Source organism: Capsella rubella, unplaced genomic scaffold (genome assembly GCF_000375325.1).
Source record: "Capsella rubella cultivar Monte Gargano unplaced genomic scaffold, Caprub1_0 scaffold_8, whole genome shotgun sequence".
Lineage (NCBI taxonomy): Eukaryota > Viridiplantae > Streptophyta > Magnoliopsida > Brassicales > Brassicaceae > Capsella > Capsella rubella.
This window is the reverse complement of record NW_006238916.1, coordinates 6,561,839-6,586,904: the sequence shown is the minus strand read 5'-3', so window position 1 is coordinate 6,586,904 and position 25,066 is coordinate 6,561,839. Positions and strand designations below refer to the sequence as shown.

At 34.2% G+C, this 25,066-nt stretch overlaps 5 protein-coding genes and 1 non-coding gene across 7 annotated transcripts in view; 1 reads left to right on the top strand and 5 right to left on the bottom strand.

The window, feature by feature from the left end:
• LOC17875054 (pyruvate dehydrogenase E1 component subunit beta-1, mitochondrial) overlaps positions 1-3,534 on the bottom strand; it is a 4,155-nt gene extending 621 nt beyond the window's left edge. Inside the window, exons 1-14 of the mRNA XM_006282352.2 lie at positions 3,417-3,534; positions 3,211-3,270; positions 2,982-3,044; positions 2,442-2,522; positions 2,328-2,354; positions 2,170-2,232; positions 1,978-2,064; positions 1,617-1,742; positions 1,010-1,143; positions 848-920; positions 682-747; positions 460-498; positions 222-346; positions 20-134 (exon numbers count right to left, since the gene is read on the bottom strand). Coding sequence (XP_006282414.2) covers positions 20-134; positions 222-346; positions 460-498; positions 682-747; positions 848-920; positions 1,010-1,143; positions 1,617-1,742; positions 1,978-2,064; positions 2,170-2,232; positions 2,328-2,354; positions 2,442-2,522; positions 2,982-3,044; positions 3,211-3,261 — 1,050 coding nt within the window. The 5' untranslated portion in view covers positions 3,262-3,270; positions 3,417-3,534. The remainder of the gene's footprint in view (positions 1-19; positions 135-221; positions 347-459; positions 499-681; positions 748-847; positions 921-1,009; positions 1,144-1,616; positions 1,743-1,977; positions 2,065-2,169; positions 2,233-2,327; positions 2,355-2,441; positions 2,523-2,981; positions 3,045-3,210; positions 3,271-3,416) is intronic.
• Positions 3,535-3,865: 331 nt separating this feature from the next.
• LOC17875466 (alpha-taxilin) lies at positions 3,866-6,982 on the bottom strand. 2 transcript variants are annotated; one of them, XM_023784011.1, is made up of 11 exons: positions 6,601-6,982; positions 6,441-6,511; positions 6,111-6,222; positions 5,940-6,007; positions 5,757-5,834; positions 5,294-5,358; positions 4,978-5,044; positions 4,698-4,880; positions 4,462-4,518; positions 4,266-4,361; positions 3,866-4,167 (listed from the first exon to the last, which is right to left on the bottom strand). In XM_023784011.1, exons 1-11 carry the CDS (start codon positions 6,887-6,889, stop codon positions 4,030-4,032), a joined length of 1,224 nt encoding a protein of 407 aa, XP_023639779.1. In that variant the 5' UTR covers positions 6,890-6,982; the 3' UTR covers positions 3,866-4,029. The 2 variants fall into 2 exon arrangements, with proteins under 2 accessions (XP_023639779.1, XP_006281707.1); XM_006281645.2 differs by having other exon boundaries at positions 6,111-6,219; positions 6,601-6,981.
• A 709-nt stretch (positions 6,983-7,691) lies between these two features.
• On the bottom strand, positions 7,692-9,175 carry LOC17876510. The gene is made up of 3 exons (XM_006281470.2): positions 8,476-9,175; positions 8,257-8,321; positions 7,692-8,176 (listed from the first exon to the last, which is right to left on the bottom strand). Exons 1-3 carry the CDS (start codon positions 9,092-9,094, stop codon positions 8,006-8,008), a joined length of 855 nt encoding a protein of 284 aa, XP_006281532.2. The 5' UTR covers positions 9,095-9,175; the 3' UTR covers positions 7,692-8,005.
• A 1,382-nt stretch (positions 9,176-10,557) lies between these two features.
• LOC17874767 (NAC domain-containing protein 41) lies at positions 10,558-11,737 on the bottom strand. Its single transcript, XM_006281085.2, has 3 exons — positions 11,551-11,737; positions 11,168-11,439; positions 10,558-10,901 (listed from the first exon to the last, which is right to left on the bottom strand). The coding sequence occupies exons 1-3, from the start codon at positions 11,735-11,737 to the stop codon at positions 10,776-10,778; spliced, it is 585 nt and encodes a 194-aa protein (XP_006281147.1). The 3' UTR covers positions 10,558-10,775.
• A 2,543-nt stretch (positions 11,738-14,280) lies between these two features.
• On the top strand, positions 14,281-15,253 carry LOC17875578 (mitochondrial import inner membrane translocase subunit TIM8). The gene is made up of 2 exons (XM_006281304.2): positions 14,281-14,420; positions 14,833-15,253. Exons 1-2 carry the CDS (start codon positions 14,373-14,375, stop codon positions 15,016-15,018), a joined length of 234 nt encoding a protein of 77 aa, XP_006281366.2. The 5' UTR covers positions 14,281-14,372; the 3' UTR covers positions 15,019-15,253.
• Positions 15,254-15,689: 436 nt separating this feature from the next.
• On the bottom strand, positions 15,690-15,761 carry TRNAQ-UUG. Its single transcript has one exon. It is a non-coding gene; the product is annotated as a tRNA-Gln (tRNA).
• Positions 15,762-25,066: the final 9,305 nt, after the last annotated feature.

The following is a 25,066-nucleotide window of genomic DNA, read 5'->3' as shown; positions in this document are numbered from 1 at the left end:
GGGGGGGGGGGAAACAAACCTGAGGAAGAGCCAATCTCTCTAGGTTAGCTGCATAAGGCATTGGTACATCAGCTCCTGCAATCCTCTCGACCGGTGCATCCAAGTATGAAAAGCTCTCTTCTACAACCGATGCACTGATCCATATAACCAAAAAAGTTAGCTTAAAATTACTATATACAATCCAATTGAGTTTAAGATTTAGGGAAGAAAATTAAGTATACCAGATTTCTGCACAGACTCCATGTTGAGGGAAACCTTCTTCCACTGTTACCAATCTACTTGTTTTCCTCACTGAAGCATTGATGGTGGCTCTGTCAAGCGGACGGATTGACCGAAGATTTATTACCTACGCATTTTATTTTTAAAAAAAACTTCAGAGTTCACATAGTGGTTTTAAGCAGAATCACAGTATCGGTTTTAAGTAGTGAGAGAAATCTGAAATGTAAAATCTCTTCATACCTCAGCGCTTATTCCCTCTTCTGCGAGCTTCTCAGCTGCCTAGAATCAGGTACATTAAATAATAGTTCAATGACAGAACAAAGAGAAGCACCAATTTGTAAAACAAGGCATGAGGCAAATATCTACCCTAAAGGAATATTTGAGCAATAGCGATGAAACAAGCAAAAAATTTCTCAATTTTAGTTACTGAAAGGAGCTCGTGAAAGTGGGGAAATGGCAAACCTTGAGGGCAAAACCGACCATCTTCGAGAAAGTTACGATTGTAACATCCTTTCCTTCTCGTTCAATCTGTTATAAGGCCAAGAAAACATTAAAGCATCCAACTGCTACAAAGAAAAAGATGAAACAGACACACAAAACTAAGGTGATAGATACCGAGTGACAGTACCTTGGCTTTGCCTATGGGAAGACAGAAACTTGAATCAAGTGCTTCTTCTGAAATAGGGAATGATTCACCATATCTGCATGATGGAACCAATTTAAATGGGCACTGATATGTGACTGTAGGCTCTAATTACGTGTCAGAATTCAAATTAGGCATGCTACTTACAGCAACTCATTTTCAAGGAAGACAACAGGGTCAGGGTCTCTAATGGCAGCTTTAAGAAGACCACGAGCATCTTCAGCTGAATACGGAGCAAGAACTTTCAAACCAGGAACTGAGGCGTACCATGCTGCATAGCACTGCAAAATGTAAAACAGGATATCCCCAATTAACATCCAGATGTACAGATAGAAAATCCAGCCAGTCATCAACATGGATTATTCCTGATGTCGTGTTGATCATCTTAGTCATATAATGAAATGACCCACTAGAAGGACAGTGATAATTCCTAAATGCATATATCCATCACGTAAGTCATACAGTTAAATATGGTACGCCCTTCTGAGATACACAGTCATGGTCATGTGTGCATTGCCACAATCAAGAGAAAACAGCTGCATGCCACTGTACTACGAACGCTTTATCTTAATCATACAGTCAAATGCCTGATTATTTAGGGGAAATTTGATCAATATTAAGTCCATAGCACGTTCCTTGATCCTATTTGAATATCATAATCAGTTTCACAACAGCTGAAGGTAATGTTTGAAAGAATGCAAAGCAACCAATTATTAAGAAAAAGTTGTTGTAAAGAGTTTGCGTTAGCATTTACCTGAGAATGTTGAGCCCCAACACCAGCAGCAGCACCATTGGGTCCTCTAAAGACGATGGGTACATTTATCTGTCCAGCAGACATGTAATTTGACTTTGCAGCAGAATTGATGATATGATCAATTGCCTGAAAGAAGTCCAATAGATATTAGAATACACATAGGGAGATAAATTATCTTTTGTGCACCTTAATGTCAATGGTAATTTGATGCTGGAACAAAATAAAGTCAATGATGCCTGGAAACATATTTGCACCACAGTGCATGATCCAGTTACTCAAAAAATGATGCATTATCAAGTCAAAGAAAGAGGCAAACTGTAGTATCAACGAAGTAGAGAGAGAAAAAAAAAACATGGCTAACCTGCATAGAGAAGTTGAACGTCATAAATTCTACAACAGGCTTTAAGCCAGCGTAGGCGGCACCAACTCCAATTCCAGTAAATCCAGCCTAAAAAATGATTAAAGTGATGGACTGTCAGAAATCTTCTCAATCTAGAAACATGGACATAAGGATTGCAGCCACTCTACAAGAAATAGAATAAGAATTTCAAACCTCGGTAATAGGGGTATCATATACTCTCTCAGGACCATACTTCTCCAAAAGGCCTTTAGTGATCTATGAGTACACGATAGACCTCCAGTATCAGATCATGGTAAAAAACAGAGATATGTAACTGGAAAAAATCTACTATCATTGTAAATAATTCTAACCTTGTATGCACCCTGATATTGGCCAACCTACAAACGAAGATAAAAAGGATGAAATATTAGATATTTGACTAAAAATGCCAGATGAATAAATCAAACATGTCAGCTGCAACTAACCTCTTCACCCATGACAAATACTTTAGGATCTGCAGACATTTCCTCATCAATAGCAGAATTTAGAGCATCTCTGACTGTCATCTAAACAAGGTTTACACACAAAAATGTAATCAATAATACAATATTTAGGGAAAGTCCACATATAAGGAATAACTTGATTCATATATATTGAAAATGACTGCAGGCCGCATCAGCTTTCTCAGCTTGATTTTACTAGTCAGCTCCAATTTGAAAAATTGTGGGCTCTCGAATATTGTAAATTTAAAATCTAACTTAAGCTACACTCGTTGGCTTTTCTAAAATTTCCCTCTAACATTATCGATGCGAGTCCTATAATATCCACAATTTTCTATGATAGAAACCAGGAGATAAAGCCAATATAGGTAACTATTTAGTCTGCACTAGCCAACATGAAGCCATCATCAGGTGGTTTGGCACAAAATAACAGCTATTGTTACTCTAATTTGACCAAAACTAGCTCATAACAAAAAAAAAAGACGAGATATAAAACATCAAAAGAATTCGATAAAAGACATTTACCTCTTTGGCACCAGCTGCATAGCTCCTAGCAGAAACCAATGCGGATCGCGTCCTTCTAAGAGTCTGATCAAAATCCAAATTTCAAAAATCAGACAATTACCAAAGAGAAATCAACAAAATCCGATCCCAAAGACTCCAACAAAGAAAAAAAATATCAAATCGCATTAGGAGCGTCGAATAGATAAAATAGCCAAAAATAAAATAAAAAATGAGAGTGAAAGCATCATACCGAAGCAGCCAAGCCGCCATCGATGGCTCTTTGCCTCAAAATTCCCAACATTCTCCCAAACTGAAAAACAATCATACACGAATGATCAAAACTCCCGTAGATCTAACCATCACCGGAAACTGAACCGATGAATCATAATCCGGAGAAAACAAAATCGGAGAAAGCGAAAAGGACGAAGATCGGTTACCGGAGACGAAAACGATTACCTGAGGTTTGTACGATCTAACCACGCCGGCGAAAAGACGAGAGACGGCGGATTAAGAAGCGAGAAGAGACGACTCAAAGCTTGAGCGAAAGGGCACTATTTTTGCCGAAACACAGCAAAAATGATTTCAATTAGATGAAATATAAGAGTGAGTAGGTCTTCAACATCATCAGATTCACAGGAGCCGTCCGATTAAACAACTATTGGTCAGCATCAATGGTTGACATTTAGTTATATACTTTTTCTTTTCCACTATATTATTCCATTTTGTTGTTGCCGTTTTTATAAAGAGGATGTGACTCAATTGTACGTTTATATTTATTTATAATCAGATGATTCGCATTTTTTTTCGTTAACGAACCGAATCATAACATCAATTCACAAATTCTCTATACAATTGAAATTTTCTCCGGTTCACATGGTTTGGTCCGGTTTAATATTCATGACTCATTTATCAATTTAGCTCGCAGGGCAGAATCAATATGATGTGATGTGATAATAGCTACATTGTCGAGTGAATTTAGTGTCTAATTTGGAGTTTCTTTAATCTGAAGTGCTAATTAGTTCAAAACAAGGAAAAAAAAAAAACTGAATTCATAGTCTCTCTCTCTGCTTCATGGTTGAACTGCAGCAGAATCATCACTGTTGTTAGTTTCCTTTTGTTTTCTTTCAGCTTGAAGGGATCTGCAAAGCGATTCAAGCTTATCTTTCTGTTTTTTTGTCTTCTCCAATAGTTTCTTCATTCTTTCACGCTGTATAATGTCAGCCAAAAAGGTTGAGTTTACTGATTTCATAGCCAAAATCTAGAAATCCTGATAGTGAAAAAAAAAACAGACTGGTTTTGTTTTACCTCTTCAACGAGTTCTATGAGAGTAATATCCGATCTCTCAGTTTTGTTCTTCAAGAATGCGTTTTCTTTCCTAAGTTCTTTGATTGCTTTTGACATCTACTCAAAACACCAATAGAGACAGGATCATGTTAAGAAGATTACAGAAACAAACTGTCTGGTCTTTCAAATTACAACGAAGGCATGGAAATGTTGGTACCTTATCGATTTCTTGTTTGAATGTTTCAAACACCTCGTTGCTCTTCACCAACGCGTCCTGCATAACCAACAGTTTTTCTTTAACTTCGCATTCTTTTCATATTATATCAACAAAAACAGAGATTAAAAATGAATTGCATGACAACCAAATCAAACAATCTTCCAATCGGTGATCATACTGAATCCTGAAGACGATAAATACATTTTTAGGAAGTGTAAAAGAGAAAGAGAGCAGACCTGGAACTGCTGGAATTTATCTCCATCAGCAGTGAGCTGCAACCGCAAATTTTTCTCAGTAGATAAAAGCTGAGAAACTTGGTCTGCATAAACTTTCATCTGAGATTGTTCATGGATGAGTTTCTCCTCGTGCTGTTTAATTTTTAAAGCAGAGATCTGTAGCTCAAGGGTTTTCTGCTTCAACTGTTCATTTGAAAATGAGATGTTGTCAAGTATACATCACAGTTAAGCCAATTATTTTGGCTCAATGATATAGTTGGAAAAACGACTATCTAATTACTCTTTGTTCATGTTGTTGTTCAGAAAGGGTATATTGGTCAGCCAGGTGCTTCAACTTCGTCCTCAACCTGGAGATTAAGAAACAAACCCACTGTAATTAGAAAGGACCTATATTATATGTTACCAAGCTGGTACAGGCAAAACCGTTTTAAAAGTTATACTTATACGCATGTAAGAATCTAGTTTGCACTTTACAGAATGTGAGTGAGCTGATTTTTTAACTTAATCTGCAGCAAAACTATACATCTATAATAAATATACTATAATTTTCCTTATTATATAAATGAAAACGTTATGATTGAGTTCTTTCGACTTACATCTCATTTTCTTTTAGTTGTGCGAGGCTTTCATCCTTTTGCTCGTCCAACTTAATGCTCACATCCTATTAACCAAATAGGAATAAGGAAGGTAGAAATTATAAGAAAAAATTAACTAAGTAGAAGATTCTAATTTCGTTTTTGTAAGTCTCTGATGTTGTAAAAGCCTACAAGCAGATCATTAAACTTATTTCTATCAATCGATAACTTGAGGTTTCCATGACTCTCCAAAGCATATAGCACAGAAGATTAAAGGAGATAACTCCTAACGGATTAGAACAATGATCAAGAATTATGTGCCTTTAGGATTTGCCTACTTAGGAACACAAAACAAAGCTATAACACAATACTTGTTCCTCTCTAGAACTGCCAATACCTACGGCAAAATAGCTCGAATTTCTATATTCAGCAAATATCAAAACGCTGGAAAGAATTCACATCGAACTAAAATGTGTTCGATTACCTTTATCGCATCCTGGAACTTTGTCGATAAATCTGATCTTAAAGATTGCCCCTCAGTTGACACCCGCTTGCATTCTTCCTGTTATACAAAAGAACATTCAGTTTACATCTTAGTCCCTCAAAACAAGACAATAAATATGGCACACCAAGTAGAGTAAGCGAGAAGAAAAATAAAAGAACATACCATCAACATTTTGTTTTGACGTTGTAACTCTCTACAAAGTGATTCAAGCTTGTCACGGACAGTAATAGCTACAGTAATAAATGAGAAAAACAATAATGATGAGTGCAGAAATTAAGCATATAACAATGAAGGTAACACAAAACTTATTTGGTTTGACTGATTGCCTATTACCAGAATCTCTTTCAGACAGGACTTGCTGATACTTAAGCATGAACTCCAAAAACTCTTTCTCTGATTTGAACATATTCTTTGAACCCTTACGCTTGGTCTCAACCGCCTCCTGCTTTCAGTATCAGCACAAATCAGATACACAATCTTCAACATATATTCTTCTCAAAGCAGCAATAAACAGACAAAGCAAGGCCTGTTTGTTATCTAACAGACAAATGCAATCAATACTTCCTACATTTTCAAGTTGATATCAAAAAACTAGTGATGGTTCAACAAATTTAAGCTAGAAACAATATCAAACAAGGTCGAAGAACACATAAAAATACTAACTTGTTTCTTTGGTTTGAGAGTCGAATCCGTTTCCTTAGACAAGGTTGGATTTTGAGTTGACCCTTCTGTTACTACCTCAACAAAAGCAAAGAAGCAAAAGTTACATTTACAAAAAGAAGTAAAATTCACATATAAAGGAATCAAAGAATCTACTACTCACATGTTTGGGAAACAGGAGGAGATGTTACTTCTTCTTCCAGCTCTAAGGTAAGCTTGCTCGAATCTTGAATTAGGTCATCTACGTCATCATCTTCATTACCATCTGTTTCACACAAAGGTACGGGAAAAGTTCTCGGCTTCTCTGCTTTCTCGATCGCAACAGCTTCATGGTTGATACAAGCTTCTTCCTGGGTCTTTGGAGAAGTGAGAGGCGGCTCCGTAGCGCCATCGACGAATCCATCGGGTAAAGAATCGACTTCGGGAAGCAAATTCGAGTGCGGTGACTCCATTTTTGTGACTCCTGGATCTGAAACCTTGTTACGAATCAGCTGAGATTGAACGGGGAAAAAAAATCAAAATATCTAACAATTGTGACGGAATTGAGCAAAACCTTTTACGGGTTTTTAATTGAAGAGTTTGGTTTTTTATTTTTTGAGCTAAATTTTAATGTTTTTCATTATTTTTTTCTGTCGGAAATTTTAATGATATTTAAATACTCAGACAAATTAATGTTATTGTTTTTTTCATCAAAAATGTTTTATACAACTACTACTAGAACTCTTGATTGTATTTTTATAACTTGAATATCATCATCACATGAGTTTGAAATTAAACGTGCTTTAATGTACATTAATGTTTTGAATGATCAACTAAATAACAACGGTGTTATAAAAATTAAATTTTAGGTCGACAAAACAAATTAAGTTTTAGAAAAATTAGGATGAATAACCATTTATAATTTGATGCAACTTATTCATTCAGATAATATTTGATTAATTTTCCTCTTCTCTGGTACATAAAACATATTCTTTCATTATGTTAGTAATTTCTTTTTACTAATGTAAATTGATGTGTTGTAAAGTTTATAAAATTTTTTTCTAGTAGTTTAAAGTAAAAAAAAAAAAAAAAACAGATAAATGGGTATATCCGTATATGTGAACCATTCGGTATTACACCCCCACCTATTCAACCTCATACATTAACATTTTACACCCCTAAACAAATTAGTCTTGTTTCCTTCTATAATTCCATATAAAATATTAATTACTTACACCGATTAAATAAACATTTTATGTTGAACAATAAAAAAAATTCATATTAAACAACACTTTTTTATTGCACAAATTTAATTACTTACATCTTTCCACACGGAAAAATTAAATTCGTCAAACACTAACTTATCCTGATCAAAGAAAGCAAATATGAAGAAGAAGAGGTTGTACAAATTCTGAAACAAGGTCTCTTTAAAAGTTAAAACAAACCAAAGGGTCTAAAACCGTATCCGCGGTGGTGAGGTGGTTTTGATTATTTCATCGTCCCCCGTACGTACGTACACGTACACCTCAACAAATACGAGCATTCAAAGATGGCAACACACATCATTATGATCGATATATATCATCTCATCACTGGCTCGATTTCTCTTGCACCAAACGCGAATGATGAGTGTTCCCCATGCAACCTCCACCAGCATAGCAAGGCGCAGTCACATTGGCTAGATACTTCCTCGGCAATCCGATTCCGAACCTCTTCCCTCTCCTTTCCCTTTTCTCCTTTTTGACGATGCTTCCGTCGACCTATATATTGTGTGTATATACAAATCATGAGCCTCACATAAATCAAATCAATAATGTGATATTAGTATGATTCAATTCACCTCTTTTAGCTCTGTCATGACACTTTCGGTTTCCATCGATTTTCTTGTGTCTTCTCCATCTTTTTCTGCATTAATAGTTAATATAAAAAACAATATATAAAGTAAACTAGCATTTCAAATATATACGTGTGCATGCATCCATATATAGTAATTATTTTTATTCTTGACCTTTCTTGGTACGTATATATGTATGTGTCATCATAAGGACGTATGACTTACCTTCATCGTCATCAGAAGAAGGAACATCGATGCAATAAACCCTAAAGCTTGGAGATCCAGGACCTATCATTCTCTCATCAAAGTTGCTCATAATACTCCCTTCATCATCATCATGATTCTTGTTATCATCTCCTTCCTTCTTAACATTGATGGTGGTATCCTCCTCTTGTTCCTTCACATCATCTTGATGATGATTTTCATCTTCTTGTTTCTTCACAACCACTTCTTCCTCCTTCACCTCTTTAACATCATCTCTAGACGGAACCTTCTCAAAAATAACCTCTTTCTTCTCTTCCACATGATGATCAGGCGCTGGAGCCACCTTAGCGGACGACTTCAGGCTGCCGTCGTTCTCCTCCGTGTCTTCTCCATCATCGGAAGAGCCGTGCCTAAGAAGCTCCTTCTTAGACTGCGTCTGGCTCCCTTTCAAGACGCTTGCATGGCTCCGTTTCTTCATCTCCTCTAACCTTCGCCTTAGAAGGGGACGTATCCCCGCGGGAAGTGGCACAACGCCGCCTTCTTCGGCCCTTGCAGCCGCCACACCTCCAAGCCTCGAGCCACCGCAACCCATATTAACAAAACTTAAATTGATGTGTAATCGCCGCCACCAAGAAATCATACGGCGGCCGGAGGGGGTGGCGGGAGAAGATGATAGGAAAAATAGGCAAAGGAGAGGAGAGAAGAGAGCCAATTAATTGAAATGACGATAGAATGAATGATAATATTTAGGAATCTGAGAAAAAGAAGGAAGAGAAGGTGAGATTATTAAAGGGCTGAGATTTTCTGATGGGTTGAATGGTTAGTTGCAATTGTTTTGCTAAATTTGGTAAACAGTGACTTATTTAGGCAATTGCATGAGTTGGTTCTTATCTAAGTGACAACTTCGTTCTTATTGTCGTTTTGACATACAATTTTGTCTCCAATGACTAGAAAATTGACGTCTAAATAGCTGTCTTGGTCATAACATTATGTATCTGCAAGATTATTTGGTTAGTCAATATAAACCCCTAAAACAAACTATGAAGTATTTTGGGTAACCGAGTTGACTCGGCTAATGAATGACATTCTTATCATGAAAGTGGTTTTAAATAGTTTAAATCCATTTTAATGAAAAATCATGTATATTTCTACTTGTGTTTTATTAGATATCCCACATCAATTGATGGGATGAATTCTTGGGTGATATATATGTGATGTGACAACCTTTTCCATTGAGCAAGCTTTTGGGATTAATTAGGTCACATTACTAATATGTTTTTAAGTTTTCGATCAAAGATTCGTGGATTTGTTTAGTGACTTGAACGTTCGTTAATGTCTTGGGAAAACATCACATTGGTGTTTCTGACCTATACATATTGTTAGATTCATATTTGCAAGAGATTCCTACGCTGCTAACTTGACGAACACAAATATTTTCTCACAACGTAACAACGACATAACGTATGACCAATATAGCATGTAAGTAGAATCCCGAGGAGGTGTTTGAATAGAAGCGGAGCTGCTGGGACATGCATATGATCTGCTGGTAAGGATGGCGTTATATCTTAGTTTAAGCGATGTTAGGGTGACTTGTCTTGACCGACAAATCCTGTAGGATTTAACGTATGCGATGCTAGTCCACATATATCACGCCGACTATTACGGAGGAAGAAGCCTTTTTCAGTTGCTTAATTCGTAGACTTCGAGTTGACCTAGCTCGTTTTGTTATAGCATGGTTTGTGTGTTAAAAGTTAATCTAAAGACTTCTCTTTTTCAACATGGAATTGGCTGGTTGCAAACTAAAAATGTTTTAGTAATAGACTAATAGTTAAATCCAATTAGGTCATCTTAAAATCAAATTGTTAGACTATATTAAAACTTATATATGGTGAATCTTCGCTTACACACGATCAATATAATTAAGTCACTAAAATTTTATGCAAAATATTAGCCTAAAATTAATCAATTACGGTCACAACTGTTCCCTCATTTTTCGATCTAATCAAGTCAACAAGTCCCACAAATAGATGTCATTTTTTGTTTTTTACAGACTACTGGTGAATGATATTATAATTGCACAAGAACAAAATAAGGAGGAGAGAGTGAACGCAACTTGTGGCATGGCATCTTTCACCACAACCTCAATTACATTCCAAAAGGCTTGGAAGACAATAAGACAAATAGAGCATATATATATCCTCATTTTCATCTAGATGTTCCCTAATATTCTAACAATACTATAAGTTAATTAATAACTAACTCAAATGGATTCACCACAAAACCAATACATATAAATATATGGGCATCGATCAACCTGGTCGTCACCGGCTTTGAATAACTTCTTCGCCATCAGACTCATCCGACTCGTGCTCATCCTCCACCATCATCTCTTCCTCATTCTCTTCCTTCACCACCACCTTCACTGCCCTCCATTTCCCTAAATCACCCTGAAACCCAAAAACATTAACCCAAACTAATCAAAAACATTGGTATATATATTAATTAGTTCGAAACTATTGCAAACAAAATATAAATTGCAGAAAAATATTAAAGAAGGATGGTTAAAATGCCACAAATAATATAGGGTGATGTTTGTTATTCTAACTTTGATACATGTTTGTTAAACTGAAATATTAGAGGCAGTATAAATAATTTCCCAAAGATTAAATTCCCATATATAGTGTCCAATACTAATAAGGGATGAGTGGCTCACCCTAGGCAAAAGAGACGATGACCACCTTGTAGCTCGAGAGGAAAGAAGTCTGAACTCGTACATGATCCATGGAGTTATTGTTCCTCGAGGTTTTTTCCCAATATAGAAAGCAAATGTCTTTCTCCTTCCTTCTAAATGACCACATTCACGATCACCAGCTTCCATTACTTCCTCTTCTTCACACTCTTCCCAGTAACCTGATAACGTCTCTCTTCCCTTCCTCTCTCGCTCTTCCTTCTTCACGAAGTAATACACTTCCTTGTTCTTCTCTCCTACGTACAACAAATGAGTACGTACAACATCCATTAGACCACATTGTTCAATACATGTAAATGTGATATGGTATATATATAGTAATTAGAGAATAGAGTTTTGTAGCATACCTAGCAAGTCCCAAGGATCAACATTGCAAGAACGGAGCTCAGGGAGGTCGAAGTCCATCGGACGGTGGAGGACCTTCTTGGCGAGATACTCGAACACAAGATCCTCATCATCGGGATCGAACCGAAACCCAGGAGGGAGTCTCATGCTTCTTCCGTTCATGGCAAATCTCTGTGCAGAAATGTCCATCAGTGCTTCCTTATCAGTATCCTTTTGCATTTGGTTTAGGTTCTTTATATACGTACTATATCATGAGTGTGTCACCTTTAGTTTTAGCAAAAGTGGATTCTACTTTTCCTTTAGATACTTTTTACGTATTATTTTCAAGAGATAAATAGATAATTTTTTGATATAACATCAAATCCAAAGTTTGTTTATTTAAATGCGAGGATATCACCATAATCACAATTGTGCATACCCATGCAGTCAACCTTATATATACGTTGTTAAGATTTCGATTTTAAAAAGTAATTATGTCTTTACTTTTTGGTAAAGGTAAATTATTTCCTTTGTTGTTTTTTTTAAGCAAAGGTAATTTATTCCAAAAGCCTAGATCCACCATATCAAAGAAAATAACCTAGATCTACGTACGTACGTTGTTTTATTATTACCATTTACAATAGATTGTCATGACTCATGAATAACTAAAACGAGCGGCACTATCAATATATACTAACAATTGACTCAGCAGAGGTGAGAGGCCAGAACTGATCTAACATCTGAAAAGCTTTTATCCATACCAAGGTATAAACATATTTATGAAAAGCATTATGTATGCATAAACATATTTATGTATTATGTATGCATAAACATATCTGAAAAGCATTATGTATGCATAAACATATTTATCTGAGATCTATATAAACTTTAAAAAAATATCATTTTCTAACATAAGGAAAAGACACACACAAATGTATGTATGATGTATCATGAATGTAATAAAATGATCATGCGACCCTTTTTTAAGTTGGGATATTGGGAATATGAATGTACGTAGTATTGGTAGACGAAAAGGCTTGGACGTTCAACTTAATAAAGTTTTTTTTTTTCTTATAGATAAAAATAATTTGGCATAATTTTATACGTGTAAAAAGAAAACCTATATGTATACCATCGTCGTGGTCGTGGAATCAGAATTTTCTTTGTCTTTATAACTTCGCATGTGAAATAATAATGTCGGGGACACGATACATTTTTAAAAACCAAGAAGTCTTAAGTTTAAATGCAAAAGCAATGATGAAGAAACAAAAGAAAGTATATTCAGAAAAACAAAAGTGAAAATTGAAAGAGAGTCCAAGTCGATATCCCAACTTAAAAGATTTGAGAGAGGAGAGAGGCTGACTTAACGAGTAAGTTATGAGAGATGTTGGTCTTCTGACTCAATTTTCTACTCTCATGCACTTCTTTATAATTAGTTTCAATTATTTTTCTAGATAAATTATTGTATATATGTTTTGCCTTTTATCTCCTTGGAACAATAAAGCTCCCAAAGCCCACCAAACCAAAGTTGTTCTCATTTTTTGCTTCACCTTTCCAGCATCAGACTTTGAATTTTACAAATAGCATTTTAGGTTTATAGTACTCCTTTTTTTTGTATAATGGTTTTCTTTATATTCACTAGAAATAAAGTAATTACATCATTTGTCTTTCAAAAGATTAGGAAAAGAAAATGAAATGAATAAAGATGATTGTTTCATTGTTAAGGAATTGCGATTAAGTTTAATTGGTTGGAACTTTGGAAGAGAGTATTAAGTTTAGCTTCCTTTTGCTGAATCTTGAATTCTAACTTTCTAATGCATGCGACGGTACATTTGATAGTATTAACAGTTTTAGCTTGTTAACCTACTCGCTCTAACTCTAAAACTGAGTCCAACTTGTTCGTGACCTTGCTAGTTATAGAAAAATCTAGGGTTTAAGTTACAAATTCGTTCATTATAGAGTTATAAGTTATATTGAAATCAAAATTGCATGTATATGGTAAGGAGAAGAGACTATGTCCGTCAATTTTGTCGGATGATTGTGTAGTCTAGTTCTTACAAAACAAATTAAACCATATTTTTTTCAGTTTGGTGCAAAAAAATAAGTTGAGAATTTGGTAAGGTAAAGCTTTCTCGATTGGACTGGCTCACTTTTGAAACTAGTCAAGCTAGCATCTTAAATCTGTTGTGGTTAGGACACATGTTCTAGTCATGTACTTTCGGTTTAGTCCTGTCCTGGATCACTATTTTTTAAACCGAAAATTAAATTAAGTATTTATAATTATTGTTTGTCTAATGTTTTTTAAATCGAGAGAGCTTTATTTTTTTTTTATAGAAAAAAAATTAGTCAATTTAGAATCATATATGTTTTACTCCTCCCACGCAGCAATTTGGATTTGGTACTTTTCTTCACCTCGAAGATGTTGGCTTTCCATTTTCTTTATTTTAATTTTTTTTGTTTTCAGTTTTCCCTTTTTTGCTTTTAAATTTAAATAAATGATTTGGCGACATTGCTTAAGCAACCACATATTCATAATACACTACACATCGATGAAAAGCTTCATTTCTTTTATAACGTAATCTTGTCAGTTGATGTTTGATATATATGACATCTTTAGTGGCCTTTTTATATTTGAGATGAATATGACCAAATTTCAACTAATGGGCTTTTTAATGGGCTTATAGCAAGTAAACGGGCTTAGCGGCGTCTCTTGAACTTCTTATTGTATCCTTTAGGGGTTTATTGAGAAAAGAAAGAGTTTTTAGGGTTTCAGTCGCTGAGAAATTTTTTGATTCCTTTCTTTCATCTTCTTCGTCAAGAAGAGACGCTCTCAAACTCAACCGACATGGATCCTAACCTCGTGAACAACCCTGAACTTCTTCAATTCCTCAACGTATGTCTCCGATTTGTTTTTCATTAATGCTAAATTGTTTCTCCCAATTTAAAGTTTTTGATTCACATGGAATCTTGAGCTCTGTTCTCGTAACATAAATCAGTGTTCTGCTTTAGGACAACGAAATTGTAAGTAGAACCTATCTGTTAGTCCTGTCTGGAATTATTATAAACCATCTCCTTTGAATCTTCGTTAAAGAAGTCAATAGCTTAGGATGGTTTAAAGATCTGATCTTTCTCATGTGTGGGTTTAGTTGGTTTGATTAGAACCAAGTTGAATTTGAATGTAGTGATGTGCAGATATGTGTTTATAAGAATCTGGGTTTATGCAAAAGTAATGTTTTTTCTTCTTCTTGTCTTGGGTTTATGTTTGTTGAAATCTAATAATGTGTGTGTGTGTGTGTCTGTGACAGCAAGAGAAAGAAAGAGCGATGGTGAACGAGATGGTGGCAAAGCTAACAAGTGTGTGCTGGGACAAATGTGTCACTAGTGCACCGGGAAGTAAGTTCAGCTCAAGTGAGAGTACTTGCCTCAGTCACTGCGCGCAACGCTACATGGATATGAGTATGATCATCATGAAACGCTTCCAGTCGCAGTGAGTCCGACAGAAGTTGATTATATCATTACTTGTTCACAAATTTTATTATCCTTTTGTTTCCCCTGGCAAGTGTTAAAAACCTTTTCACTATAGTGGATCTTGCAAGAGTATTCTCGGATATGTGTTTTTAGGAAATCTCTATGGTGGTTGGTTAAGTGATTGAGATTGTTATTTAAGAAGTAAGAAACAATTGTGGTATAGTGTGATGTTAATAAGGAGAGCTGTAGTAGTACTAAGATGTGGTTGCAGCTTGTTAAGTCACTCTGAGATTGTGGTGAAATGTCTTAACACTAATTTGGCGAATGAAGTCGTGAACTAAAGGCCTTAAAGCTAACTCTAAGCAAAGATTTGAGATAACTAAAGAAGTGGAACCAACTTGGTATGTCAATAAATTAACAGAGTAATAAGTAGTTACATCACATGACATCTCTTATTTAGACGAGAACAAAAATTCTCAACCGCGATGATTCTAATAAGAAAGTAGAGAGATGACAAAAGAATGCTTGTTGGTTAAAATTGAATCCTTCTTTGTCTACTTTAGTTTCTAATCAAGTAATTAGATCAATACATTAAATTATAACCTGTCTCTGTAATGCTTCTAAACTGGATCCATGTTAGAAAATTCAGTTGGGGGCATAATCTACCAGAAAATGAGATGTGATGCAAAAATAAAGGTCCTACCGGGAGTCGAACCCAGGTCGCTGGATTCAAAGTCCAGAGTGCTAACCACTACACCATAGAACCTTACATGTTCACATGTACAAAGCATACGTACTTAATAAATTGATAATCTTTCATCCATCTCAAGTAATTGCCAAAAAACAAAAACAAAAAACACTATTCAACAATAAAATCTGCAATATAACGACATTAACAGCGTTAATTTTGAATGTATACTACTACTACATTCAATTCGAAGTTTCGTAAAGACTCTCTCTCTTATCACACTTACATCTTTCAGAGAGAGAGTGGAGATTTCCGGTTAACCGGAATTTTATTCCTAAGTTAACTGGATATTTTGTTTTATATATATTTTCAGATTTAGTCGGATCTATACTTCCTATTAGTCGGTTCTTTTGTTTCAGTTTACTTATGTTCCCGACTAAATTAGGATTTTAGTTTTCTTTTGTTTTTCTTATCTTCTCTTCTACAAGAATTTAGTTTCAAATCCTGCTTGTTTGTGATCGAGCTTATCTCCAACTTGATTCTCCCTCTCAAAGACTAAGTAATTTCTTCGCCGTTATTGCCGATTAGGCTTAAAGAAGACCTTCTACTTAGGTCTAAGGCGGAGCTTTAGCTTTAGAGACTGAATCAAGCTGAAGCCTATTCAAGGTTGTTCAAATACAAACAGCAGATGAATTTGTAGAGAGAAGAGTCAAGAGCATGACTACAAGCTTCATCTCTTTTAAAGACTTTTGAAGTAAAGAGAGTTATTGGCAAAACAAATCGGAGATGTCGAAGAATTGAAGTTTGGAAACACTCAACGAAGATTTAGATTTCTACGGTGCCGATGAAGGAAGCGGCGGTGAGCAATTGATGGTGAACCCATTGATTTTCTCTCTGCTAATGTCATGTGGACCCTTTTGTTTTTAACATCAAACACGTATCTATAACGTGTAATATCATTTTAATAGGGTTCTTTTTATCTCTTTACTCTTGGTCTTAAAAAAGTTTGTAAAATTTACCCATTAATGGGCTTTCGTTTTAATAAAACGAATGGTTGACAAAAAAAAAAAATACTACTACATTCAATTCAAAATTTAACAAATAAAACAAAATAGGGATGAGAATAGTTGAGATATATAGATAGCCAATTGGCAATCTTGATAAAAATTATATTTACTTCTGTTAAAATAATATTACTAATTACATTTTTTATTTATATAGGGACACTTTTTTATGGAGAAGAAGGCGATCTACCGTAATCTAAAGATAAATATAAATGTAAAAATAATTTTAAATATAAATGTAATTATTCCTAAACTAAGATATTCCTGATTACCATTATTTTTTTAAAAGAAAAACTATTGGCTCTAATGAAAATAATTGACAAGTTACATTATCTTATATAAAGATGAACACAAACTAATTTCCTAATATAAGACAACTATAAATGTAAATCATACTCTTACACGTTTTGTACAATGATTTTGCATCAATTTTAGAGTTAACTTTTTTTTAATCAGAAAGTATTTTGGACTTGATAATAAAAATCTTTTGGAATTAATGTGAATAAATTATTTGATCTTAATCATAAAAAATTGATATTTGATCTCCGATGTGTAAGTAACCACATTGGTTTGTTGGAGTCTCATTTTTATCCAAATAAAATTTCCTTTCGCAGAGTAAAATCTTCAACAAAAAAATTGTAACTGAAATTAGTGAACCACACATCACCCTACGATCAAACTATAGAAACAAATTTTACTGATTCGATGGAGACTTTGGTATTTTGTTAAATATTATAGAAAAATCATAATGTATTATCAAGTTGTTTTTATATGAGATTTAACATAAATATATGTAGTAGTTAACATTAGCATATTGCTTACACCACATAATGTAAATATTTCTTATTTAACTTTTAAATACATATTCTTACAAAAACCAATATAGATATGTAGAGTATAACATATTCTTTCTTCGGATTTTATAAATTTCACTTTGTAGAGGAACTTTAATAGTTCATAATACTTAATTTGCAATATTCATGCCTTGCTTCTCAAGATTTTTCTAATAAATTAGATATCTTCTTGTTTTTTCTTTTGAACATTTAGTAATCCCCATTTTGCCAAAAAACATTTCAAAAATGATTTTTATTCATCCCGTTTGCTCGTTTTCTATATATATTTTTCAGTCTAAATATGACATGCTCATCGTATGTACATGAATATGTATATGGATAATTTAATATATTAGTTATTTTAATATTACCTTAACGCAAAGTATTTTTAAATTTTAGTTTTTTTTTTGTTCTTTCAACATATTTAGATGTTTATAAATTTAACATAGACCTTATAGTTATTTTACATTGTATAAATCTAACGACAAAGTACATATCTAAATGTAATTTAGTTTAACATATAATTTTGAAAAAAACAAATACTATCATTTAAGCTTTTTAAGTTAATAGAAATACTAAATAAAATAAAGTCTATGACAGCTAACACTAAGTGAATTTTGATGTCACGATACTTTCAAGTTATTGTGAACCAGAGAAATACAATTCAGTGGACACGAAAAGATCTCTCTGATAGTTGGAAAATATGTAACGCATAGAGTTGAGACTTTCCTCTCCTCCTAGTACATAGACAAATTATTATATTATGATTTGAACGTTTGGAATATTCTTTGAAATGTACGTGTGTGAGCTAAGACTTTGAAGTGAAGTGAGTCAAAAACTTAAGCTCAACCATCAAAACGATCTTAGATACTGAAAAGACAAAGTCTTTCTGAGTAAAGCGTAAAGATTCAAACAGAAGGGTAAAGCACTTTCAACGGACAATGAATTAAGGGGAATTTGTTAATTATGATACACTTAATTAAACAATGCCAACAATAAATTCTTCTTTAGTTTCTTTCTTTTTCTTCATTGGTGTCATTTTTTGTGTGTTTTCTTTTCTTCTTACCAATGCTTTGAACTTTTTTTGTAACATAGTCATGGCTACAAATCATTCGCAGATTCTGTTTAGAAGGCATTTTGACCGTCGAATAAGGCATATTGCCCTTGGTTGGAGTCGAAAACATTCTTTTTCTACTTTATAATAAAAAGAGTCAATCAAATCAATAAGCTTTCAAATTTAGGAATTGATCATTAGCCAGTTTAAGCTAGTACTACTAATAATCATTCAAAATCTTTTGTTTAGAGCCAACCAAAAGATGGAATATACTAACTTACTAAGGAAGATGCAAATGGTTTACGCAAAAAATAAAAATAAAAACTTAGAAACTATAACAAAAATTGGAAATAGTTTTCGAAGATCTCACTTTTGTTTTATTTATAATTCTTAAGTCATTTTCATATACTTTACATTTTAACCTGACGATTTCTATTTCTCTTTTGATAGGTCAAATGTTATTTTATTATCTTTCAAAATAGTAATTTTAATGAACTTATTTTTGTGAAAACAAATAAAATCTACAATATTTTCTTATTTTCGTTAAAGGGGTTAATTATAACATTATTCGACGGGAAAGTAAGAACAGGTGTTCCTGGTCGTTCCTTTGATCGTACCATCTTCATATATATTTTTACTTACTAAAGGATCGCTTAGTGCTTTTGCTTTATCTATTTATTTTGTTTTGCTGCGACCTCACTTTATTTATAAAATGCTTCTCATGAGTTCTGAAGACTCCAAAAAATATCTCAGTGCTGCCACATGATTCATCGACATTAATCCACAAATTCAAAAATTTTTGCTTTGTTGTTACAATCTTTATAACTCATAAATCAACACTTAATTTGATTCTATGTATTTTGCTAGAGCTGAAAAGATACATACGTATATTGGTATTGCGATGAAATAATTTACCAGATTTTTGTCGTCCAATCGTTCATTTTATTGACACGTGCGTACGTCTCAAAATCTTGTCTTATAATTATAAAAACGTATGTATGTACTTTACCAAAGAAAAATAAATTATGCATGTATTTCCCTTTTATAAGGTTTTTTTTTTTTTTTTTGGGTATAGCGGTCTCTTTTAATATTATAGATTTTTGTAATATACAGTAATAGTGCATGCACATAAAAGATCTAAAAACTTAGTTTGATTATCTCTATATATCCTATTATCATCAGTTAATATAATTAGAAAAACCTGGTCTCATTTTAATATAATTAATTTGGAATTTTTTATGATGAATGGTCTCCTGAAAAATCATTTGTGATTTTGTGAAAGAGCATAAAACATAAAACATAACTCATGTTTTCATAAATGTAGAATATTACATGACCAGTTCAACCAGCATTCCAAACAATTGGGGTTTGAAACGAACCGTTAATTTTTTTAATAAACTTTAAGATAATTTTTTTCTTTATAAAAAAGTTGGCTATGACAATGCCTATGTTTCACCATGTCATAATTAATTTAAACAATCTTTTACAAATTCTACTTTCTTAGAATTACATCGAACCATCTTTAGTTTCGTCCATATAAACTCCAATATAATTGCGTTCATGTAATTAACGTTAAAATTGTTAGTTAAAGACACAAATGGTGAAGGAGCAAACAGAAGAGTAAAAAGGTAAATTAGAGTGACGATGATACAGACAAAGATTAGAGAAAAGATGTACAAAAGAAAAAGAAAGTTGACAAAAATGTTGAGCATGCGTATTGGTGACAAGTGGCATGAGCACGAACGGCACAACAGAACCGATGCAATATCTATATGAGTAGAATAGAGTCATGCGATGTTTTAATCTGCACTTACCTAGAGACTGTCTTGGAATGGTAAACGACAGTAAAAGCAAACGATGAGTCATCCTCTCACCTATCAAATTTTACACTGATTCTTTCTATTTTTTCACATTCACTCACACACACACCCAAGAATCTCTGACATTGATTGACGTTTTCCTATCATATATAGAAACGGCGATCACGAGACAACATTGGAACTCCTGTGATCAATTTTAGTCACCTTTGCACAAATTAGTTATATATATACTTTTTACATTCCATGTAAAGTTATTTTTTTTTTTTTACTATATTGTAAAAAAAATGCAAAAAGAGACATGAAAAAGAAGCGGACTTAACTTGAAATGTTCACGAAATTTTCATCTTCTTTCAAAGGACTTTGAGTATTTTTACTTTATTGTGGTATGCTATGATGACCGGGATGAAATGTTTTAAACTTTGTAAACGTGTTTCTCTCAACTGATGTGATAACCTCTTTACAACAACATTGCATGATTTCAAATTCATAAGAAAACGAACGATACGACAACAACCTTTAAGGCTATTGACAAAGTCGATATGCATGTATTAGTAAATGACTTGAAATATTGAACCAAAATGGGAATCATAGATTTATCCAAAAATGAAATTTGCCAAAAATATTCATCTTTCTTTCCACTTTCTTAATTACCAATATCAACAATAATTTTATCACTGGAGATATTCATATGTGTAAATAAATTGATCAAACTATATAGATTTTTCAGATGTCATTGTATTTTCGGTGCTTTGTAGAATTAAGATTTTTGATTGAGATATAAGTTAGTTTCCAAACTCAGTTTTAGACTTAATAATTAAACTTATTTTGAAAAAAAAAATTTAACTTTTCCTCAAATAGTGAATGTTTTAGCAATATTACAAAAAAAACAAGGTGACAAAACCGCTACTCTATGTTATATTGTTTTGCATCATGTGATCCAAAAGAATTATGATAACATTATATCAACTATCAAGAGTGTTTGTTATGAATTGTAAACTTTCTCATTAAGTGTAAAATGAATGTGTATTACAAGTATTTATATGAGTAAGATAGTCTAAGCTAAAGGAAACTTAGCTAATCTTAAATATATGATATGTACTAATTTAACTATACTCCAATATACCCCCCTCAAGTCTCTGAATCGGAATTCGGTGATGGAGAGAAGAGACTTGAAATAGACATCCGTTGGAGAATAGAGTAGAATGGTCCAGGCTGCAACGGCTTGGTCAATATATCAGCATGCTGATTAGAACTCGACACATGGAACAGCTTCATGAATCCATTCTTCACTTGATCCCGAACTGTATGACAGTCAACATCCACATGTTTGGTTCTCTCGTGAAAAACCGGGTTTGTGGCAATGTGAATAGCCGATTTACTGTCACAAAATAGCTTGGGAGATGAGTGAACTTTGACTTTGAGATCTTTCAAAAACTGTGCCATCCACAAGAGTTCACAAGTAGCTAAAGCCATGCTGCGATACTCAGCCTCAGTGCTACTTCTGCTAACTGTTTGCTGCTTCTTTGATTTCCAGTGTATCAAAGATTTTCCCAGATAAACGCAAAATCCAGTAACAGATCTTCTAGTGTCAGGACAATTAGCATAACTCGCATCAGCAAAGGCATTTAGGCATACCTCAGTATTTGCTGCATAAAACAGTCCTTGTCCTGGATTATTCTTCAGATAGCTGAGGATGCGATGAGCAGCTTCCATATGTTTATCACTCGGAGAGGACAGAAACTGACTCAAATTATGCACAGCAAAGGCAATATCTGGCCGTGTTATTGTGAGATAAAGAAGTCGACCAATGAGTTCCCTGTAGGATGTTGGGTTCTCTAATGGTGTGCCTGTGTCTTTGCTGAGATGAATAAGCGGATCCATAGGCATTGAACTCGGTTTGCAAGCCAGCATTCCAGTAGTTTCGAGAATATCCAAAGCATACTTCCTCTGACAAATCGAAATCCCACTAGAATTTCTTGCAATCTCCAGTCCTAGAAAGTATTTTGGTGGCCCCATGTCTTTGATCTTGAATGCATTGTGTAAAGCATTTTTGAGGGCCTGCAACTCAATATCACAATTAGAAGCAATCATGATATCATCAACATACACAAGAAGTGCAATGAATGATGAGCCAGTCTGTTTAACAAACAAGGTATTGTCACTTGGAGACTGTTGAAATCCTGCTTTCAACACCACATTAGAAAAACAGTGATACCACTGGCGAGAAGGTTGCTTTAAACCATATAGACTTTTGCGCAATCGACACACCGGATTTGGAGGCATAGGTGCATTAGAAGCTGGAGTGTAACCCAAAGGCAAACTCATATAAATCTCCTCATCCAATGTACCATGAAGAAAGGCATTGGTGACATCCATTTGAGTTAGTTTCCAACCAAAAATGGATGCTAAGCCTAAAACATATTTCACACTAGCAAGCTTTGCTACTGGTGAAAATGTATCAATATAGTCTATACCTTCCATTTGTGTATAACCTTTGGCAACTAAACGTGCCTTATATCTATCAATTGAGCCATCCGGGTTATATTTGATTGTATAAACCCACTTACAGCCAATGAGATTCTTACCAGGTGGCAATGATTCAATAGTCCATGTCCCTGTTTGTTCAAGAGCTGCAATCTCCACATCCATAGCCTTTGGAAAATGTGGATGAGCCATAGCTTGTTTAAAATTTTGGGGTTCTGTTTCAAGAGAACATGAAAGAACAAAAGCCTGATAGGTGGGATTCAGCTGATGATAAGACAGAACAGAATCAAGAGGATAGGGCAAAGAAGAAGAAGAAGAAGGAATAGAGGAAATAGAATTTTGAATTTGGACAAGATTGCAATGGTAATCAGATAAGTAACCTGGAGCCTTGGCATGTCGTTTTGGCCTAGCATCCGGTTGTACTCCCTCTTCTGTAGCAGTTGTAACAGTCCCTTGTGTAATATTTGTGACATTAGATTGTGATGCAGATGATGCATTAGGTTCACAAACAGAAGAAACAGGTGTAATAGAAACAGGGACAGCCATATCAACAAGATCAAGAGCAATTGGAACAGATACTGGTAAAATCGTTTTGCTAAACAAACCATGATCAGAACAGAATTGTGGTTCAGTTTTTAAAGGGAAAACATTTTCATGAAAAACGATGTTTCTAGAAATTGAAATCACATTTGTATCTATATTCAAAACTTTGTATCCTTTAAAACCTGGTGGATAACCTAGAAATATACACTTATCAGCCCTAGGAGTAAATTTTGTTCTATCTTTAAGCAAAGTTGAAGCATAGCATAAACAACCAAAATTTCTCAATAAAACTGTAATCAGGTTTCTTTTTTATACAATTTTTCATAAGTACTCATCTTGTTTAAAACTAAAGAAGGAGTTCTATTTATCAAGAAGACAGCTGTATAAATGCAATCACTCCAATAAACCAAAGGAATATTAGATTGGAAAAACAAAGCACGAGCAACATTGAGTAAATGCTGATGTTTCCTTTCAACAACATAATTTTGTTGTGGTGTGTATGCACAAGAGAAGTAATGAATCATACCATGATCTTGAACAAGTTTTGTAAATGCTAATTCAGGTGCATTATCACTACGAATTGCTTTAATAACAGCATGAAACTGAGTCTGTATATGCTTTATAAAGGCTGGAAAAACAGTAGAAACATCACTTTTATTCCGTAACATATAAATCCAAGTTACCCTAGTACAATCATCAACTATTGTCAAGAAATACTTATAACCTTCTACATATTCTATCTTAAAAGGACCCCAAATATCTAGATGTAAAAGATCAAATGGTGATTCTGACAAGTGATTATTTGATACAAAAGGTAACCTTTTCTGTTTAGCTAATGGACATATATCACAGTGATGAGAGACATGCTTAGACATAGGTAAAATACCAGTAATATGCTGTAACTTGGCAGGAGATGGATGCCCTAGGCGTTGATGCCATAGTTCTCCATCCACTAGCAAGGATCCACAGAAAGAAGCTTGAAGACTGATAAGTGGAGGACCATGAGTCTCCAAAATATAAAGACCATGTATAAGAGATCCTCTACCAATCGTCAAGGCCTGAGTATGGTCCTGTATAAAGCAATGATCAGAATAGAAATGAGCAGAACTATGATTTTTATGCAGCAGAGAACTGACACTCAAGAGATTAAACTTGAAAGTTGAAACATAGAGCACATTGTATAAAACTAAATGTCTAGAAATATGCACTGTGCCTGTGTGTGTGATAGGTACTCTAGTGCCATTAGGGAGTGAGACTGTTACACCTGTGACAGGAAAGGTTTCACTAAACAGAGCTAAGTCAGAACATACATGACTTGTGGCTCCTGTGTCAATTATCCAACTGCCATTAGGTAGAACAGAATATAGAGAAGAGAGACAATGATGTTGAAAGGTGAAAGAATGATTTTCAAAACGCAAGTTAGAAGATGGAAATTCAATTGAAACAGTACCCGCTGTTGAAGTATTAGCCATGGCTCCATGATCAGTGATGGTAGCTGATGGATATGAACAAGACTGAACTGGAACTTGAAGGTGAGTATGAAGTTGTTGTATTAGCGACTGCACTTGATCATTTGAAAAATGAC

Bases quoted from the DNA above. Each gene is read 5' to 3' on its own strand.
- LOC17875466 (XM_023784011.1), bottom strand. From the start codon at position 6,889: ATGGAGTCACCGCACTCGAATTTGCTTCCCGAAGTCGATTCTTTACCC. The intron at 4,881-4,977 runs GTAATTAGATAG...TCAAATGAACAG, and splicing joins AACAACAACATGAACAAAGA to TTGAAGCAGAAAACCCTTGA. The intron at 4,519-4,697 runs GTCTGCTCTCTT...TTGGTTATGCAG, and splicing joins ATAAATTCCAGCAGTTCCAG to GACGCGTTGGTGAAGAGCAA.
- LOC17874767 (XM_006281085.2), bottom strand. From the start codon at position 11,737: ATGGACATTTCTGCACAGAGATTTGCCATGAACGGAAGAAGCATGAGA. The intron at 11,440-11,550 runs GTATGCTACAAA...TGTTGTACGTAG, and splicing joins TGATCCTTGGGACTTGCTAG to GAGAGAAGAACAAGGAAGTG. The intron at 10,902-11,167 runs GTGAGCCACTCA...TTTGGGTTTCAG, and splicing joins CATCGTCTCTTTTGCCTAGG to GGTGATTTAGGGAAATGGAG.
- LOC17875578 (XM_006281304.2), top strand. From the start codon at position 14,373: ATGGATCCTAACCTCGTGAACAACCCTGAACTTCTTCAATTCCTCAAC. The intron at 14,421-14,832 runs GTATGTCTCCGA...TGTCTGTGACAG, and splicing joins AACTTCTTCAATTCCTCAAC to CAAGAGAAAGAAAGAGCGAT.
- LOC17876510 (XM_006281470.2), bottom strand. From the start codon at position 9,094: ATGATTTCTTGGTGGCGGCGATTACACATCAATTTAAGTTTTGTTAAT. The intron at 8,322-8,475 runs GTAAGTCATACG...CTATTAATGCAG, and splicing joins TTCTTCTGATGACGATGAAG to AAAAAGATGGAGAAGACACA. The intron at 8,177-8,256 runs GTGAATTGAATC...CACAATATATAG, and splicing joins TCATGACAGAGCTAAAAGAG to GTCGACGGAAGCATCGTCAA.